Source organism: Callorhinus ursinus, unplaced genomic scaffold (assembly GCF_003265705.2).
Source record: "Callorhinus ursinus isolate GAN/ISIS: 27379988/994484 unplaced genomic scaffold, GSC_fseal_2.0 scaffold39, whole genome shotgun sequence".
Taxonomy (NCBI): domain Eukaryota; kingdom Metazoa; phylum Chordata; class Mammalia; order Carnivora; family Otariidae; genus Callorhinus; species Callorhinus ursinus.
Genome location: NW_027397101.1, coordinates 10,449,964 through 10,469,627, shown reverse-complemented (window position 1 = coordinate 10,469,627; position 19,664 = coordinate 10,449,964). Strand labels below are relative to the sequence as shown.

General features: G+C 36.7%; 1 protein-coding gene across 24 annotated transcripts in view; it reads left to right on the top strand.

Annotated features, from left to right (window-relative positions):
- The window catches only part of PTPRD (protein tyrosine phosphatase receptor type D), a 758,123-nt gene that overhangs the window by 640,385 nt on the left and 98,074 nt on the right, over positions 1 to 19,664 (top strand). For 15 of the 24 annotated variants that reach the window (XM_073880761.1, XM_073880763.1, XM_073880762.1 and 12 more), the window contains 2 exons: positions 6,187 to 6,228; positions 6,733 to 6,830. In XM_073880761.1, the coding sequence (XP_073736862.1) occupies positions 6,187 to 6,228; positions 6,733 to 6,830 (140 nt within the window). The remainder of the gene's footprint in view (positions 1 to 6,186; positions 6,229 to 6,732; positions 6,831 to 19,664) is intronic. The other 9 variants (XM_073880782.1, XM_073880770.1, XM_073880781.1 and 6 more) reach the window with 1 other exon arrangement.

Genomic DNA, 19,664 nt, shown 5'->3' with positions numbered 1-19,664 from the left:
TTCTAGTACAAAGGTGTAAGGGAACATGTAGCTAATAGCATCATGTAGTAAGCCAGTCACCACCTTTCTCTGTGCCTGTGAAATTCTTCCTCTCTGCAGCCTTTTGGTTGCCTTGTCAGTTTCCATCAGAAAAGTTCTTATTTTTTTTTCCTGTGAAATTGTTTCTTCTAGTGTTCGTACCTCCTTCTCACACCCCTCTCTCTGCCACCCCCCAAAAAAAACCCACAAAAAAACCTTCAAACAAAAACAACAAAAAACTCCAGTTTTTGTGCTTCCACCTTTTAAGAAAAGAAATTTAAAAATTGATGATCAGATGTTACAATATAAAAGCCTCATTTTCATTCTGAGGATGACCTTAATATGTTTTGCCCTAAAGCATACATGGATGGTAGGTGATTGATGGGCTGTGGAAAACAGTAACAAACTGGTAAAAAGTTATCATATCAGAAATAGTAGTATCAGCAGCAGAAATGTCTGCACAGCAGCTGAATGGGCCTTAAAAGCTTTTGAGGCATCTTTTCTGATCCATTTGTGCTATTAATGGGATCAATGCTAACAAAATCCATTTTTATATATACTTACCTTCATATTTTGTACTATAAGAAACTTACATATATGACCTTGCTTAAGAACACCATATGTGTTCTTTGTATATTTCAAAAACCTTGGTTCATTGAATAGAAATAGTAAATTTCTGACATAAAGAAACATGCTTTTTTTTTTTTTTTTCAAATTCTGCATTCTCAGAAATCCTCCATAAAAATGAGTCTCATTTATGCTATCCAGTGCTTACCTGAAAATGTGCTCTGGAACATCTTTCCCTTAATGATGATCCTAGTCATGGATTAAGTCAAATTGTCATTATTGTTCTGCCAAGTAGCAATTATATCTTGTAAATCAATGTTCTCTTTTGTCTTTAATTCATTATTCATTTTTGAAACAAATTGCAAACATTGAGTATTTGTATTTCATTCAGAGTATTCTAAGTGGCACATAAATTATTTTAAAATCTGACCAATATTTTATAAACTAAGTTTCTCTCTGTGACTATTAACTTAGTTAAAAACATTTTTGACAGAGCTACATCATTGATTTGATGAGCAAATTATTTTCTCCCTGTTCCATGACCACAAATTGTTCTCCAGACTTTATCATGTTTTTTTGGAAAGGAGAACCGTGAAGAGAGTATTGTTGAATTATCACACATATATCCTAATAGAAAAAAATCAACTAATAGATGTTCCAACACACCGCCCAAAATAAAGATGTTCCACCACTATTAGTTACCTCAAAGGCTTTACTTAGCAAAATAATTATAAAGTGGTTATTGACATTAAATGCAAGATTTTAAAATTGCCAAAATGAAGCAAGTATTTGCTAAATATTTCTCTATAGATCTTAGAAAATACTGTTGATTAGATTACTTAGTAAAATTAAACAGAATATTTAGAAGGCAAAAACATTATAAATTGGAGTTTTTAAAAAATCTGCCAAATAATACTATAGGTTTTAGATTAAATTAAATTAAAATAGCTTTGAATTTATACCTAAATTTAGTATACCTTTAGTTCATGTTTTCATGGAAACTCACAAAATGTTAAATACAGGTGTGTGTAGGAGCATGTTTTCCCTCTTCCCCACCACTGAAACAGACATACCTTCAAATGAAGCTATTATTGACACATTTTCTCTAATTGAGGGTGGTTTATGATCCCTGTGTCAGGGCATAAATAGTCCAAACATTTCACAGGCCCATATTTATGTACATGGCACCCCTCTGCCCAGGCATTAAATGGTGTAAGAGACAGTATGGCATAATGAAAGTGCCCTAAATAAGAAGTGACAGGGTCTGGGATCAAATCCCCCAGTAGTTTTACTAATAGTGATGACCTCGATCAAGTCCCTCTGAGCTTCATTTTCCTAATTTACAAAAAGAATGTGGAAAGGGAGGGGAAATCAATGAACTTGCAGAGGGTGACCCATGAGAGATGTATACATTGTCACCCTCCCCCAGACAACACTTGATGTCTAGCCCACTGTCTTGTGGATACAAGCATGCTGTCACTCTCCACCTGCTTGGATTGTAATCTACACACCAAAAGAACATTTTGCTCTTTTAGAACAGAGGCAGCAATTTAGTTAGCCAAGTGTGGCTTACAGAGGTCTTTTCTTTGACTCCCACTGAGTTTCGACAAAGTTTTAAGGCAACAGTGAAAACTGAGGAAATGTCACATCATAACCTGGGTTTGCAGCTGCTACTAAAAACCTGAAAATTCTTACCTCGTGGCTCTGCAGTTCTACCTGGAAGATATCTACTAGAGCTGAAGAGTTTAGCCCTTATGCAAGTTCTCCACAGTCTACACCAGCCCTAAACATGACCCTAACCTTGAGACTGAATGTCAATTGCCATTCATCTCATGCCTATTTTTATTTTTCACATAATACTTTTTTTTTTCTTGAGCCTCCTTTGAAAGTAGGGAAATGAAAGCTGGCCATAGAAGATTGCTTGCTTCAAGGAAATGAGTATGAGCACTTTGTTTGTGAAAGTGTTCACTATGCTCTATCTGGTCATCTTCAGTCATTTACCTTACCAAACTGCCCCCTTCAGCCCCTGGAGACTTTGCGCCTGCTTGAGAAGATTGTAACGGCCATTCCGGAATTAATACAATGGAAAGATGCCAAAACCACTTAAGATTTTATTTACTAGATGGACTAATGTACAAAGTCATTTAACTTTTCTGGGCTTCAGAGTCCTCTTGTGTAAAATGAAAAGGCTGGGTTAAGTGATCTCTAAGGCACCTCTCAGCTTTAAATGCCATGATGTTAAAGTTTTCATTCTTATAACGAAGTCCTCATGACATTACTATCATAAATATGTACCCTATTAAAAGTAGTCATCATGGTTTTTCCTCCAACCTAAGGCAGATTTCAGTGACTACATCCATCCATTTATCATGTTGATAGTGTATATTGTGGATATCATAGCTTCAAAATGAAAACACTGTTCAGATTCAACGTGTGCCTTTAAAATGCACTTATGTTGTGCATTTGTAGCTTTGAACTGATAAGGTCGTGACTCTGGCAAGTCCTCATCAGCTGTGAGCTGCACTTGAAGTACTTTGCTACTAATAATGCCTAAAGTACTAAAGCTCACTAAATGGAGAATCAGAGCAGATTCAAAGTATTACCAAAAGAAAGCTGATTATGGTCTCATAAACCCTGATATAATTTTTGAATGGAAAAAATACACAAGTTACAGTCCCCCCATCGTAATTTCCACTGGACCAAGAGCCATTGCTGGGGAACTTTAAAAAATACCAATGCTTGGTTCATACCCCCAGAGATTCTGACTTAATTGGTCTGGTGTGCAGTCTGGAAAAAAATAATTTTAAAACATCTCAAGTGATGCTAATGTAAAAACACTCGTCTAATAAGAATATTGTTTGTAGACTGTGAGCAATAGCCAGGTTGCCCAGACAAAAGATTGAAAAAATACTACAGCGACATCAACTTCATAGTTTTCTTAGTGTCTGCTTTTCTATTCAGAATCTAACATGCTTGATTATATCATATAAAATTGTTTCCATGTTGGACAATGGAGAAGTTTGAGGGGAATTATATAACAGTATTTTTTAGTATCTCCTTGGTGATTATTTTCTGGTATGAGCTAGAGTTTCATGTTAGAGTTTCATCCCCAATTTATTAAGTAGCATAATTTTTATGATGACGTTTGTTTCAAATACATGACATAACATCATAGTTTTTGGGTTACTAAAGAAAATGGTGTTGAACTTAAACAATTCAAAAAGGTGATCACTACACTGCATAGATTTTTTAGTTTATAGACAGTAAATGCTCCCCACAGCTCAAAGAAAAGGTACAGTAACTTTTAGAACACTTACATGAGAACCATGCCCAAGAGACCCTTCTCTGTTGTTCCATATGCTTAGACATCCTATCTACAGCAGGTAGAAGTGAGAGTTATAAAGAAGGAAGTGACTCCAGAAGTTACCTGGCTCTGCAGTTTTATTTTACAGATAAAAAATTGAGGTTCTTTTTTTTTTTAAAGATTTTATTTATTTATTTGAGAGAGAGAATGAGAGATAGAAAGCATGAGAAGGAAGAGGGTCAGAGGGAGAAGCAGACTCCCCGCTGAGCAGGAAGCTTGATCCCGGAACTCCAGGATCATGACCTGAACCACCCAGATGCCCCAAAAATTGAGGTTCTTGATAAAAGATGATTTGTCCCTATTAGTAGATGGCAAAACCAGAAGAACTCTTATCCATATTCTAGTCTGGGATTCTTTCTCTTGTACCATCAGAATCCCACAAATTCTCCTCCTCTTTCCGTGAAACATCCATTCTGCCATTTTTACTTGTCCTAGAATTGTGATGGAAAATGATACATATTGATGTGTCTTAAACAATGATTCTTGAATGCTGTGCTATCTTTGCATATGATATATACATCCTGATTTAGAAGATAATAAGTCAGTATAGGTTTACTTGGATTTCTGTATAATTAGCTTCCAAAGTAAATATGTTGATCACATCTTTGGTTGATTATTATGGTCTTCTACTGCTGTTATACTAATACTTTTCCCATCTCCAACTGGCTTTACTTTTTGCAGCTTTGAGCAGTAATTCAGTCCCCTACGCCTCCCTGATTGGCTCTGTGTCCTCCCTCTCTAGCCAAACCACCACTCAGTCCATATATGATAATAACTCTCTCCCACGATTCGCTCGGAAAGGTCTAAACATCTTTGTCTCTTTATTTTCTCTGTTAAAGCACTGTAATGGATGTCTACATCAGTCCATTTCCATTTCCAGATAAGCCTAGAGTCTCTTGTGCCTTTGCATTTCCATTCTTGTCATTGGGGGTGCCTCATCTGGATAAGATCACTTTAATTATTAGACCACTGTCACCCACCTATTCCCTCCACAGAATATAAATTAGTTCAATTCTACCATCTTTATGGAAAAGTTCCAGAAATGGGCTCCAACATTTTGATTCAAATACATAATTATATCTGCAACAAAGAGTTTCTATTTCTAAGCCAACTCATTTTTATGGGATCTTCCATTAAGATTTTAGTTGACTGGAAGCTATAAACACTAAAACACCACCTATTATAACACTGTACTAAAAGGATTGCCTGGAAGAAGCAAAATAGTTTTTTACTTAACTTACCAGAACTATTGATAATTTGACATTCGAGATAATGGAACTTATTAGGTGGCTTTCAATAAATGGCACAATTTCTAAAATGCCCATAAAGTAATCACGTCTTGTTGACTTATGGTCACCATTCCATAGCCTAGTACCTTCCAAAGAGTCCCAGGACAGCAGAATGTCAAGTTGACCTCCAGTTTGAGCTCCTCCCCCGTTCTTTTTCAGCTTCAGAGGCTTCCCTGGGGGCATGCTAGTTGAAGTTTTTCTAGCCAGCTGGAATTTGTAGCCATAAGACATGAGTCAGCGATGCTCTCTCATGGTGCTCTTAAAAAATTTAATCACAAAGAAATGAAATGTAAATCACATGAAAAGTGCAAAAACATTGGAAAGACACAGGAATCACCAAAATTAGTAGTGGATTATTTTTAACAGAATCTGTGAAATATATCACTTCAGCTGGCAGACTGAACTAAGATGTGCTGTCCCTGTCACTGCTTTCTTTCTTTTTCCATCCCCTTTCCCTCCTTGTCCCTTCATCATCTGCTCACTCTCCTGCATTCATTTCCCATTTGTGGACAAAGATGTTTACACCTGAAGTAGATTGTAGGTTTGCTGGGGGTTGAAAAATGGGGACTTGGGGCAAATACCACAAAACTGTTAGTGTGGCCATTTATAAATGTCCAGGTGAAGGCCACAACCCCAACCTCTACAATCTGCTACTAGTGGAAACATTTTTGAAACTCAGTTTGGTGTCTGATTTTGTCATCAGTGATTATCGTCTATGAACTGTGGTGCATGTCATTCTTTGTGTCCATGTTTGCATGTGAATGTCAGTCACCTCCAGGTCTGTGAAATATTTAAACGATCTTAATCAAGTCACAATGTCTAGTGAATCCTGTAAAAACGTGCAGCATTTTTATTAGTCCTTTAAAAAAAGTATATCAGACTATCCATTTCATTTTTTTAACAAATTCGTTCTATTTTATTTTATTTACATCATCATTTCCTTTGCAGGTTCAGATGATTCCGGTTACCCTGGTAACCTTCATTCTTCAAGTTAGTTTCCCTTGATTATGCATAAGTCACTTTATGTTTCCTATCAAGCTACTACTCTTTCCCTTTTAGGTCTTTCTCAGTGTCTGTTTTCTTAGTTCACTTTACACCATTTAATTCCACACAATTTCCATTTCACACAGTGCAGGAAAAGGAGTTTGAAATGACCTAACAGTCATTACTCAAAGCAGAAGTTGACATCAAGTCTGACTGTCAGTTTTCTCCACTCTAACCATATTGATTCATAGCACAATAACGCTTTCTTTTACACTAGGAGTGTTAGTTTGGGGATTATGCTTGGTGACTTTTCATTTGGCTACAAAATTCATCCTTCCCGAGCATGTCCTGCTTTGAGTAACCAAACTATCTGCCTGCTTCCTCACATTAAACATTTTTACTACTCACATATTTTCAGGCCATTTCTAACTATAGTATTCTCTATATTTTGGAATAGTCACCATTGTTTTGCATTTGTTTTCAAATGTGTTTCTTCTTTCCTTTTAATAGGTATGGCTAGCCATCCTCCAATTCCTATCTTGGAACTTGCAGATCACATTGAAAGGTTGAAAGCAAATGACAACTTGAAGTTTTCCCAGGAATATGAGGTATTTCAGTGCATTTATACTTGCAAGTAATTTCAAGAGTTGTCCCCCTCTTCTATTCTTAAAAACTAACTTCATTGGTGTTTTTTCTTTTAAACATGACTGTGAGTCAGATATAGAATTTGGTAGTAAATAGGCAACTTAAAAGTGTCTGTAAAATCAATATAGTAGTTGCAGTTTTAAGATGTGTTGAATATCTGATATTCAGTGTTAATGAGGTTGATTTTTCTTTTCTGGTTTTTAGTTCATAGAATATATTGAATTGATAAACTCCCTTGTATACCAGATGGGTGCTAAATACACTAATTCGTGGCCAGAAGCCTCCCTGAAAAAGAGATTTGACAGGGAATAAGTCGATTTCTCTGTATACTTAGTTTTCCTTGACCTTAAAACCCTTTAATTATGTATACAACGTATATGAGCATGATTTTAGCTTTCAGTCTTAAAATAATGCCAGAATTAATATTAAGATAGTAATATGTTCCTGAAAAGTTGCCTGTTTTTGAAGCAATGGTGAACTGAATAGTATCTTAAAATTCTAGAATCCCTATAAGTTCTGTGTGAATTCTTGATGAAAGTGAATGAAAAGTCTTTGTATATTTGTGTGCATTTGGACATTGTGGTATTTATCAAGTAGAAAGTTTTAAAATTGGATATTTCTGATATTCCCCAGCAATAGGGACTCATTCTAAAACCAACTCATGAATTGATAACTAAACCATCATTATTCTTTTAGGTCAAATTTGACTTAGCATAAGTCAAATTAAAAGGTACAACTAAAGTCTTATTGTGCCAAACAACAAAAGATTGTTGGGTACCTGATTCCATAAAGAGTTTCTATTGATTTACTTAATGGGAAAGTCTTAAAACACATCCCTGTTACCCCTCTTGGTTTCTGTTGTATCAACTTTTTTTTTCTTAAGTTTTTATTTAAATTCTGGTTAGTTAACATACAATGTATTATTAGTTTCAGGTATAGAATTTAGTGATTCATCACTTACATACAACACGTAATGCTCATCACCACAAGTGCCTGTTGTATCAACTTGAAATGAGGCTGTTGTATTAGATGATCTCCCAGTTCCCTACCAGTTCTAACATGCTTAAAGGATTCTTTTTTTTAAAGATTATTTATTTATTTCAGAGAGAGAGCTTGCACATGCACGAGGAAGTGCACAAATAGGGGGAGGGACAGAGGGAGAGAATCTTCAAGTAGACTCCCTGCTGAGCATAGAGTCCATTGCAGGACTCCATCTGAGGACCCATGAGATCATGGCCTGAGCCAAAACCAAGAGTCAGACGCATAATTGACTGAGGCATCCTGGCGCCCTCAGTTCTAACGTTCTACCCTTTCAGTGAGAACCGCTAAGAGGATCCCCAACCTCAAGTGGCTCTATAGGTTTCAAGTATGTGAAGAAGATCCATGTAAGAAAATCTGGAGTAGTGGGGCCTGTGGCAATCTGGATATTTGATTGGACTTTCTGAAGTCTTCAAATTGTCACTTTTTCATTATTTTAAATTAGTGTGTGAAGCAAAACATATCTGTAGCACCATGGACCTCCACCCTTAAGATCCAGGTAGCCTTTTTATTCAATTTGAATATCCAGCATCTTTGTCAAATATTCAATAAGACACAAAGGGACTTTATTTTTCTGATTGGCTAAACTGTATATATTTTTTTATTCTCTTCGCAGCATTCAGAGGAACACTTTTAATTTTAGGAAACTCACATTGGATTATGAATTGTGTCATTTTCTCAAATGGTCTGCTTCTTATTCCTTCCCTGTTCTTCTTGGCCATAATGGCTATTTTTAAATTATGTAGTATTTTTTAAAACAGTTTCTGTAGGTTCTAGTTTGGGGCTTGAGGCTGCAAATTGAGTTTTTAAATAAAAGAAAACAAGGCAGATGATATGTGCTACCTGGGGCAACATAAAAAACTCTTAGCAATCTTTTACCTTTCCAACCTGCTCTTTATTGTTATCGTGATTCTTCTTATTCTCTTGTTATGTGATATATTTTCTTTATGGCCCCACTTTAATACTTGATTTTGAATGATATAATGGGTCACAAAAAATTAAAAATTGATAGCTCAACCTAAAAGTCAGTAATTCACTCACTACCAATATAACTTTAAACCATTGACAATATTTGCATCACTCAAGAAATCTGTTATATACATTGACTACAATAACCAGCTTCCTTTTAAAATGGAATTTCTCTAGAATACTACATGTAAAGATACTGTAATGATACTCATTTAGCCTTTAAATCAGAAGTGTTCCTTAAAAGCAGTTATGAACTGCATGCTGCCAATGTTCCCATTAAAAACTCCCCCAGTAGCCGTTGACATGATAGCCCACACTGACTTTTCACCATTTATCATGACGATGGTCTGTGATTAAAGCTCCCTGGGCATGAATTGACTCTACTGTGCCTTAACAGCCATGAAGGAGATATTTAAATGTTCTATTCATCTGTGATAATAAGATAAAGACCTCTATATAATATTTTCGGCCACAGAGCAACACTTTGAAAAAAAATTGTATTTTACTTGTTATCTTCCATATAAATTTGAATAGATTTTTTTATTAGTTTTTAGTGAAGAAAATGGAAGAAGACAAGGCACATTACCTTCAAACATCTAATTATTTTGGCATAATCACTGTGAATTAATGATTACTCAGACCTCTCAACAGGAATGAACCTAAATTTGTTACTCTAACTCTAAGACTGAAACAGAGGTTAAAGACATGGAGGCTGCTTACACTGATTCTGAGGTCAGAATAGGAAGAAGCAGATTTAGATATGCCCAGCATTATTAGATCATGTGAGAACTTCCTTTATTGTAAAGGAAACTGGGCTCAGACATTGGATTTAATGACAGCTGGAAGAAGAACCTGAGAAATTAGTAGCAAGAGCACTCCATCTTGAAAATATTTATAAATAATTCTGGTTTCATTTTCTGATATGAGACTGTAAAGTTTTACTAGAATTTAAGGAGCCAGGATTTGAAGATGACATCAAGAATGCAGGGAATAAAGTTCTCTTGACATTTGGTATCTGTCAAAGCCATCGCATGAGCTGGTGAATCTTTGAACAGATTCAGAATAGTATGTATAGGTCTTACCAAACAAATTAGCTAATGACTGTGAATCTTTTGGAAGCCTAATTAAAATTCAGATTTCTGGTCCCAACACCAGAAATGCTGATGCAGTAGGTCAGCCATGACAACCAGGAATGTCTGTTTTATTTATTTTTCCCCAGTTTCATTGATATGTAATGGACATATAACTGTATACTAGTTTGGGGTATACAATGTAATTATTTGATATATGTGTATATATTACAAAATGGTTACCGCAATTAGTTTAGTTAATATCTATCACCTTACATAATTACAAATTTTTCTTATAGGAACTTTTAAGATCTACCTTCTTAGCAACTTTCAAAATAAAATATTGTTAACTATTTTCATCATGTTGCACGTTATGTCCCCAGGACTTATTTATCTTATAACTGGAAGTTTGTACCTTTTAACCACCTTTACGCTTTTTCTCCTATCCCCTACTCCACCCCAACCTCTGGCAGCCACCAATCTGTTCTCTATTTTTGTGAGTTTGTTTTTTTTTTAAGATTCCACATATAAGTGAGATCATACAGCACTTATCTTTCTCTGTCTGGCTTATTTCATTTAGTACATTGCCTTCAAGATGCATCCATGTTGTCACAAATGTGACATCCATGGACACTTAAGTTGTTACCATGTTTTGGCTATTGTAAGTACTGCCACAATGGATATGGGGATGCAGATATCTCTTATTCAATTTACATTCCCACCAACAGTGCACAAGGGTTCTCTTTTCTCTACATTCTTGCCAATATTTATTTCTTGTCTTTTTAATGACATTCTAAGAGGTATGAGGTGATACCTCTTTGTACTTTGATTTGCATTTCCCTGATAATTAGTGATGTTGAGCACCTTTCATGCACCTGTTGGCCATATGTATGTCTTCTATGGAAAAATGTTCATTCAGATCCTCTGCCTATTTTTTAATTGGCTTGGATTTTTTTTTAATTTTGTTTTTGTTTTTCTATTGGGTTGTGTGAGTTTTTTCTACATTTTGAGTAGTGACTCATTAGATATATAATTTGCAAATATTTTCTCCCAGGTAATGTCCATTTTAAAAGAGCAGTCCAGGTGACCTTGATGAAGGTGCTCTGAAGACTTTAATTTAAGAAACATCATTGGTTTAGGGTAATATATTTACAGAGCATCATCCTCCAGTCTTCATTTTATCATCCCCTGAGATGGAAAATAAACCAAAGTATAAGATTCATTTGACACGTATCACAGTCAGCATTATCATTATCAATACCATATACATAAATCCTATTTATATTAGACTGATTGTAAGTAACTGCAGCTCCTACAGTTTGTTTAAGGGGGGAAAAGGAGAAGTTCACTTTATTTACTATGAATTATTTATTATAAATTTATTTATTATAAATTATCTATTATAAATACAAAGGCTAACAATATAGGTGTGCTTCAAGAACTGTTGTTTGGATTTCCTGACATCCTCTTTGAAATTTTCATCTTTGTGTTTTTATCTGGACTGACCTCATTCTTCCCCTTGTATAGGCCAACTTCTTTTGTTTCTTCCACCCACATATAGAAAATGTGGCCTTTGATCATGTTTCTATTAACAGAGCATCCCCCTGAAGAATGAGACCAAATTTTTCTTTTCATTCAGATTCCAAATGCCAGAGAACAAACTCTGAACTCTGGTTGACTCATTTTGTTATGGAGACACACATGAGGACATAGCTGCTAACAGTCTACCCATATAGATCTTGCTCCTTCCTTGGGTTGGAAAGAGGGAAGTCATTATGGAAAGAAGCTTGTGAGGTGGGAGGAAGAACCAACAATTATCTACCAAAACACTACAGAAAAGCACTATGCTAAGTTCTGGCAGGAATAAAAGTTATAAAAAACCTTTACTTCTAGGAAATCTACCATGCAAAATCAAATATATACATGCAAAAATAGTAAAGAGAACACCAAGTTGCTAATCCCAAATACTAATGGAATGCTGTTGGGATTTAGTAAAGGTCAGACTAAGATGAGGAACTGGGAACGGTATTGAAGAAAAGGTGGTACTGGTATTGGAACTAGGAAGAAAAAGAGCGAAGAGCATTTTGTGGAGGGAAGGATCAAAGGCACATTCAAGGCTGCTCTGTACTTTTATGTCCAAAGTGTGGACTACAGAACAGCAACATTAGCATCACTGGGAGCTTGTAGAAATGCAGAATTTTAGGCACTATCCCAAACATACTGAATCAGAATCTGCATTTTAACAAGACACTCTGGTGATATGATTGTATAATAAAGTATATGTAGAGTCAGGGGAAGCACTAAGGACACTTATTATGATGGAGCAAATTGTTTCTTGTGGAGAGTTGAGTGAGATGAAGTCAGGCAAGCAAAGAGGGCCAAGAATTATAATGAGCTTTCATTGTCAGACTCACCATTGGCAAGGATGGGGTGGATGAATGGTGGAAAAAATATGAATATGGGCTCTGGACTCAGACAAATATGTATTCTGATTTGAACACTTGTTATGGCTGTGGCCTTGCACAATAATATAACAGTTGCTCATCTGTAAAATGTGTTGCTATGAGAATTAGGGAATATGTGTGTATATGAGTATGAATGTCAGGACACACTGTGTGTGTGTGTGTGTGTGTGTGTGTGTGTGTGTGTGTGTGTGTAAAAGAAGGGGCTCAATAATGGCAGCTGAAAAGTTGCACTATTTTTATATAACCAATGAAAGATTTTATGCATTTATTAATAAATTAATAGTGTTAAGTATACTCTCACTGAACAGACATGTCAATTGAAAATTATAATAAAATATAATCAGTCCTATGCCAAAAGTGTTCCACAGTATGATGAGAATACAGAGCACACTTGCATGGTGGTTTCTTGGAAAATTAATCTGTCATCGATGTATATAATGGGAAAAAAGGAGAAACTGAAATAGGAAGAACAACTAGGGGAGGGTAAATCAATTCTTCCATGTTCAAATAACTTAAGCATGCAAATAGCATTGTTAGAAGTGAAGATGCTCTCACCTCTGCACAATGATTCCACTATCCTTGTATTGTGAGGAGTGAATGGCATGGAAGCAGCCTGCTCTCTTAGTTACATAGGTAAGTCCGTTCTTTTCTATAAAGAGTTGGTTCACTGTTGACTGGTTGTATTCGCTCCACCCGCACTGGTCAAGACCCCAACACAGAGGCATCCCGGTGGTCACTAGCAAGAAAAGTTACAAAGTCAGAGAAGATATGAAACCATCTCCCGATTTGGTCTTCAAGTTGCAATTCCCCACAGAAATAATGCCCAATATCCATACTGTACTTCAGGTACATTATAGATTTTATACCTGAGTTGAGATAATAAGCTCCTTCTAGGGGCACCTGGGTGGGTCACATTTAAGTGTCTGCTTTCAGCTCAGGTTATGATCTTGGGGTCCTGAGATCGAGCCCTGCATCAGACTCCCTGCTCAGTGGGACATCTGCTTTTCCCTCTTCCTCTGCTGCTTCCCCTGCTTGTGCTCTCTCATTCATGTGCTTGCTCTGTCTCAAATAAATAAATAAAATCTTTAAAAAAATAAAATAAAAAAATAGCACCCTTTTAAATATAGTCACAACTGCATACTTTCTTCCAAGTTCCTAACAGCTGACTTACAAATAGACATAAATATTTATCCAACATCTAGTTTCAAATTAATCATCACATCTCTCTTAGTAGTGTTATCTTAAACACATACATTAAAACTAGTCTGAAGAGCAGTCTTTCTGTTGGATCAAAGCAGAGTGAGAAACTGTGATTCTCAGAAGGCCTACCTTTGACCTATTTTGTTCTCACCACAAAACCCAGTCCCAACGTTGTTGCTGCCATCTGTGGATGTGTATTATCTTTTATCTCAGCGCTCAAGTGTCCTCCACCAGTTAGCATCCAGATGGGCTGAGATTTTCTTCCTGTGCTCATGGCAACACTTTCACATCTCCTGTCTGTACAGATGATAATGCACCTCTTATCTGAAACATTCCAGATACCGGTGTGCTGTCCCTCTGTTTTAATAACAGCATGTATGTGGCACCTTTGTCTAGAAGGCTAAAATCTTCACAAGACTCTAGTAAGACAGGTAACAGAAAAAGATACATTATTTCCTTCATGAATAATGAAATATATCAAGACAGTGCCAAGACATATATATAGACATGTTAAGAAATGTTGCTTACATCATCTTTTTAAGTATTGAGAGCTGAAATAGACCCCAGAGAGCATGTGGTTAAACCTTTCCTTCTCAGAGGTAAAGAACAAGAGTTGAGAAAGGAGTGACTTGCTCAAGTTCACACATGTGCTTAGAACATGTCTGAGCCAGGCCACAAATTTCCTTCTTATTGTTAAAAGGACACTGTACCTTAACCCACCTGCTCTAAAGACCTAAATATTTTACTGTTTGTTTCTTATGATGGCCTGATTTACAGGGTCCAGAAACTTAAGTCTTCCACTAGATCAATATTTATACTAAAAATTTCTATGAAAATGTCATGGTTACCAATTTATACTTCATGTCTATCCCTGAGAAAGCCCAATGGTTTTCCTGACATGCTTCCTATGACATTTCTCTGCTCCATAGACCGTTTCTTCATTCCCAATGGTAAGTATTATATTTCTTTATAAAAGGACAAATTGACGGGGCGCCTGGGTGTCTCAGTTGGTTAAGCGACTGCCTTCGGCTCAGGTCATGATCCTGGAGTCCCGGGATCAAGTCCCACATCGGGCTCCCTGCTCAGCGGGAAGTCTGCTTCTCCCTCTGACCCTCTTCCCTCTCGTGCTCTCTATCTCTCATTCTCTCTCTCTCAAATAAATAAATACAATCTTTAAAAAAAATAAAATAAAAAAAATAAAAGGACAAATTGTCATCAAACCAGTAACCACAAAAAAGAATATTTCTATTTTCCCTAGGAATAGGCTCTTGGTATATTTGACCATGTGTGCCAGAGCGAGGCCTAAATGTAGGCCTAAAGCCTTCATTACTAAATGTTTCATAAACCTCCAAGCATTCATAATGCAAAACCACTTGTCATTTCTGCTTTCAATTAGTTTATAATTTATGCATAAACTCATGAGGATGGACATGCATTACAGCATTACACAGATACAAATAAGAAACCACACACACACACACAATTTTTTTCCCATCTTCGAATGCACTGCAACTTTCTGAAGTAAGAAAGTAATAGATGACAAAGATCTGTTTTCATTTTTTATGCAAAATTGAAGAGTAGAATAGACCAAGGAAAAGCTTTCATTTTTAAATATTGCTGACACAGGAGCCACATGAGATAATATTTTTTTTAATTTTGAGCAAATTATAGTAGTTTGTGTAATGGAATGAGAAAAAAATGACTTCATAAAATAAAAAGTAGTAATGACCTTTTTTATTCTGGGCCCAATGAACCAACTTCCTTCATGGGAATGAAAGGCTAAGTTTATTATTCCAAAGTAGAATCTCCTGGTACTCTAGGATTGGGGGCTTGGGTGAGAAAGGCATTACCCACTTCCTTAAGTACATGCTTCAGATTGGGTCCAAACCCCTCAACTTCCATTCAGGGCCCTCTGTTCATTGAGCTAACAATGGGAATAGTGTGGCACAGTGGCCACATGCACAGGCGCTGGGGTCAGGCTGTTTAATGTTGGCCCTGGATCAAGCTACGTGACCGTACGTGAATAACTGAACCTCTCTATTTTACTTTTTTCATCTCTGCAAAGGAAGTAATCATAGTACTTACCTCCTCTGTAAATAAAAATAAATTGATACATATGAAATGCTTAGCAGAGTCCCTGATACAAGTGCTTAGTAACCTTAGTAGCTATTTCATCAAATACATACCATCACTTTTAAGATGCACATCAGTTTCAGAGAAGTTAAAATATGAAAGAAAAAAAAGTCTGTTTTAGACTAAATGAATCCCCGGCCTCTTCCCATCCCTGTCATTGGTCAAATCCACAGGACTTGGTTGAATTCAGTAAAATAAGCAATACTAAAAGAAGAAAAAAAATGAAAACTTGCTAATTTAATGCACTGTAATTAGCACGTACTATGTTGCTTTTTCTTTTTTCTGATCATTCCCTGTGTTAGAATATAAGCTTCTCCTGGTCAGGTGTTTATGCCTTCTCAGTGTACTGTTGGCCACACGGTAGCAAGCCCACTGCTGGGCATGCAGCAGATGATTAACCAAAGTGTGTGTCTGGATCGATTTCTCACTAAATCTACAGCTCACAGAAGCTCTTTGTTGTGATCACAATTGGTAGTACCAACAAGAAGAACAAATAGAACAAAGAATGTCTTTCTGTAAAAAGAGCTGCTTTTCTCAGTTGACACCCCACCTGATATATCAACAGTGAAGCCTTATTCTCAGAACTTTTCTCTCAGAAAATAGACTGTTATTATCTTTAGACAGTACAGAAGTGAATACATTTTAATAGAGATGCCTCAGATTTAACGCAAAACTACCTACTGATTAAACTCCCGGTACAGTTTTTATAGTAAAGATGGGCCTGCCAGTTGGGAAACCGAGAAGGTGGGTTTTTTTGATTGTTTGTTTGTTTTGCTTTGTTTTGTTTTTGTTTTTGTTTTTTAAAGATTTTTATTTATTTGACAGAGAGAGACATAGCGAGAGAGGGAACACAAGCAGGGGGAGTGGGAGAGGGAAGTTTTTGTTTTTTTGGTTCATACCTAGGAACCAGCCTCACCAAGTAAGATATAGAAGTGCAGAGTCCCTTCTCAGCTGGCTGCCATTCTGCATCTTGTAAACAAACCTAGTAGGACACAATGAAACTGCAGCTCACCTTAGAAGAAACACATCCCAAACCAGGGTGTGTCTGTGTGTTTATAATCGTTTATTCTTTCTGAACTTCTATACTTATTAGAACTCAAATTGCAACCAAACCAAATTTTCAAGTTTCAAAGCTTGTTTTCATTTGAACATTTAAAATATCCTTGTGCCCGCTTTTTTTAAAATCTCAAATATTTTCCTTACCAATGTTAAATTCCCTATCTTTTATACTTGAACCTTTTATTTATTTATTTATTTTCTTCTGGGAGTCATACTCATCTTGAGGGAATGTCCCTATAACTCCAGTTTTATTTCTCAATCCCTGTTCTCACACAAGTTCACCATCACTAATTGAGCCTTGACCATCACTGGACATTGTCCAAATCGTCTTTCCACCTACTCCCATGTGGAGCTCAAAGCTCTCAGGAAACAATTAATCCTGAAGTATTTCTAGTTCCAAAACAAGCTTTCAACTTCAAAGAGACTGTAACAAGAACTAAAAAAGAGGCTATTTTTTGAGTTTTATTTTGATTTTAAAATGGAGTTGGAGTTTTAGGGCCAGAGTGCTATATGCATGTAGAGGGAAATAGTATCAGATGCTGGGGAGAGCATTGGAAATCAAGGAAAACAAAGCTCATATTCGGACTCTGCCAATTAATTCCTGTGTTGCTTGAACCTGAACCAGTGACTTCACCTCTTGTGGCCTTGGTTCTCGCTTACTTAAGATGAGAATATTAGCATCTACTCCTGAGGTTGTTACGACGATGACTATATGTCAGGCGCCTGGCTTCTTTGCCTTTCTGTACAAAGCAGGCACATAGGAAACAGAAGTGGCCCTCAGTACTGTGAACTTTAAACTCATGACCTACCCGTCGGTCATTTAATAACATTGCATTTTTTTTCACAAGTTGTTTTATTTGTATAATAGTCCCTTCTTCTTTTTCCAAAAATAGGCTCTATGAAAGCAATTAGGAGAAGGTGAGCAGTGATAAAGATGGAAGATGGTTATGATGCCTGTATATTCTTTTCATATTTTGTATGAAATAGAATTTCTGGAAACTAAATCCGCATGAAGTACCCAGAAAAGCTCATTTTTCCTGAGGAGTAGGACCTGCCTCGGGTCTCTGCTGTGAATCTGAATGCCCCTAGACAAGCTGTTTAACTCTCCTGAACTCAGTTTCCTTATTTATAAGAGAAGCAGTTGGAATGCTTTCATCTGTTTGATAAACACTTATTGGAAAGTAAGAGAAAAAAAAGTCAAGAAATAAGTTCTGCCCTAAATAAGTCCATAGTCTCCTAGGAAAAACAGAAGAAAAAAAAAAAGTTATTATAGGACATAGTGGGTGATGGTGGGAGGGGAAAGTTGAAGAAGGGACAGTACTGAAGAGAGATTTCCCAGAGAGCATGCAAGTTGGACTCACTGAAGTTTGCTAGGATTGTAAGATCCCAGGCTGGGGGAGATGCACGTGCAAAGGCATGGAGATGAGAAGGGTCATGGCTTATTCAGAGGACCCCAGTGTGTTCTGTGCCTGTCACTGCAACATTGGGATCCTGCTGCTCAGTGGTGAGGCAGGAAAGGTGATTACACTCTTGAAAAGTTGTAACACTAAGGAGTCTGTTCTAGGTGATCTTAAAAGGCCTCTCAAGTTATGGAGATGATTTCCTGCCTCTACTCTTAAAGCTGTAAGTACCCCCAGAGATCAGATGAATGCATCTATTTCTATGGCACTTGTGAGCACAGCTTTGGGGAGAATTTGAGCAATGCTGCAGAAAGGGAGTGGGGCAAGGAGAGCCTATTGCTGCACAACATAATAAAAATGCCTTTATTTATTTATTTATTTATAGATGTAAAAAATGTAGTGGTGGTATTATTTGTCATGATTTTTCTACTGTGGCTAAACTGTTGGTCATTCTACATGAAAAAAATAATTCTTGGGCATGCCACCATGTTGGGGAGTACAGAGAGGATAAGAGTAAGATGTAAGCATTAATACATTACATGAATTTGTGGATTTAGCAATGCCTTGCGAACATTAGTCTTTTAGTCATCACAGACACAGCATTTGGTGTGTTTGGCTTTAACTAAAAAGTTCAGGCACGCGGCATAATCAGAACTGCGTTATTTCTCACTTGCTTAGTATGTTTCCTTAATAGTGGGCATTCATCTGTCATCCAAACTCTAGCTAGAGTCTTAGGGAGATTCTGGATTTAATTCATTCTAAATCCCTTCATCCCCTCCCCCTCATCTCTTTCTTCCTCCCCCTTCATCCCCTCCCCCATCTCCTCCCCTCCTCAGCCCCTCTCCCCACCCCTCTGTCTCCCTTATTGCCTCCCCTCTCTCTCTTTTCCCCACCTCCCCACTTTCCCCCTTCCTCACCCCTCGCCTCTACTCCTATCTGCAAAATATTCCTTCATACGTTCTTCTTTGGTATTAAACTACATAACATTTTTAATATTATGGTGATAATATTACCTAGCTTTTCTGTAGAGCTTCACAGTTTAAAGAAAGAGCTTTGCAGAGATAATAATGATAGCAAATGTGTATCGCACTTGCCATGTGCCAGGCATTCTTCACAACATGTTACGTACATTAACTCATTCAGTCCTGCCAAGTAAGTACTATTAGTATCCCTGTGTTACAACAGAAGGGACTGAACTGAAACACAGGGAAGTTAAGTAACTTGTCCAAGGTCATACAGCTGGTAAGTGGGTGGCAGAACTGGGATATGAACCCACATGGCTTTGTTTCAGAGTCATATTCTGACCACTATAAATAGTTCTCTTTGATGGTTTTTTCCACAACCATTTTCATTATGGTCTTAAAATAAAAGACATTTTATGCCATTATCTATTAAACTGGTTACATAATATTTATGAGTATTTTCTGATCCCAAATAAGACATATTGGCCCCAATTTCTGATT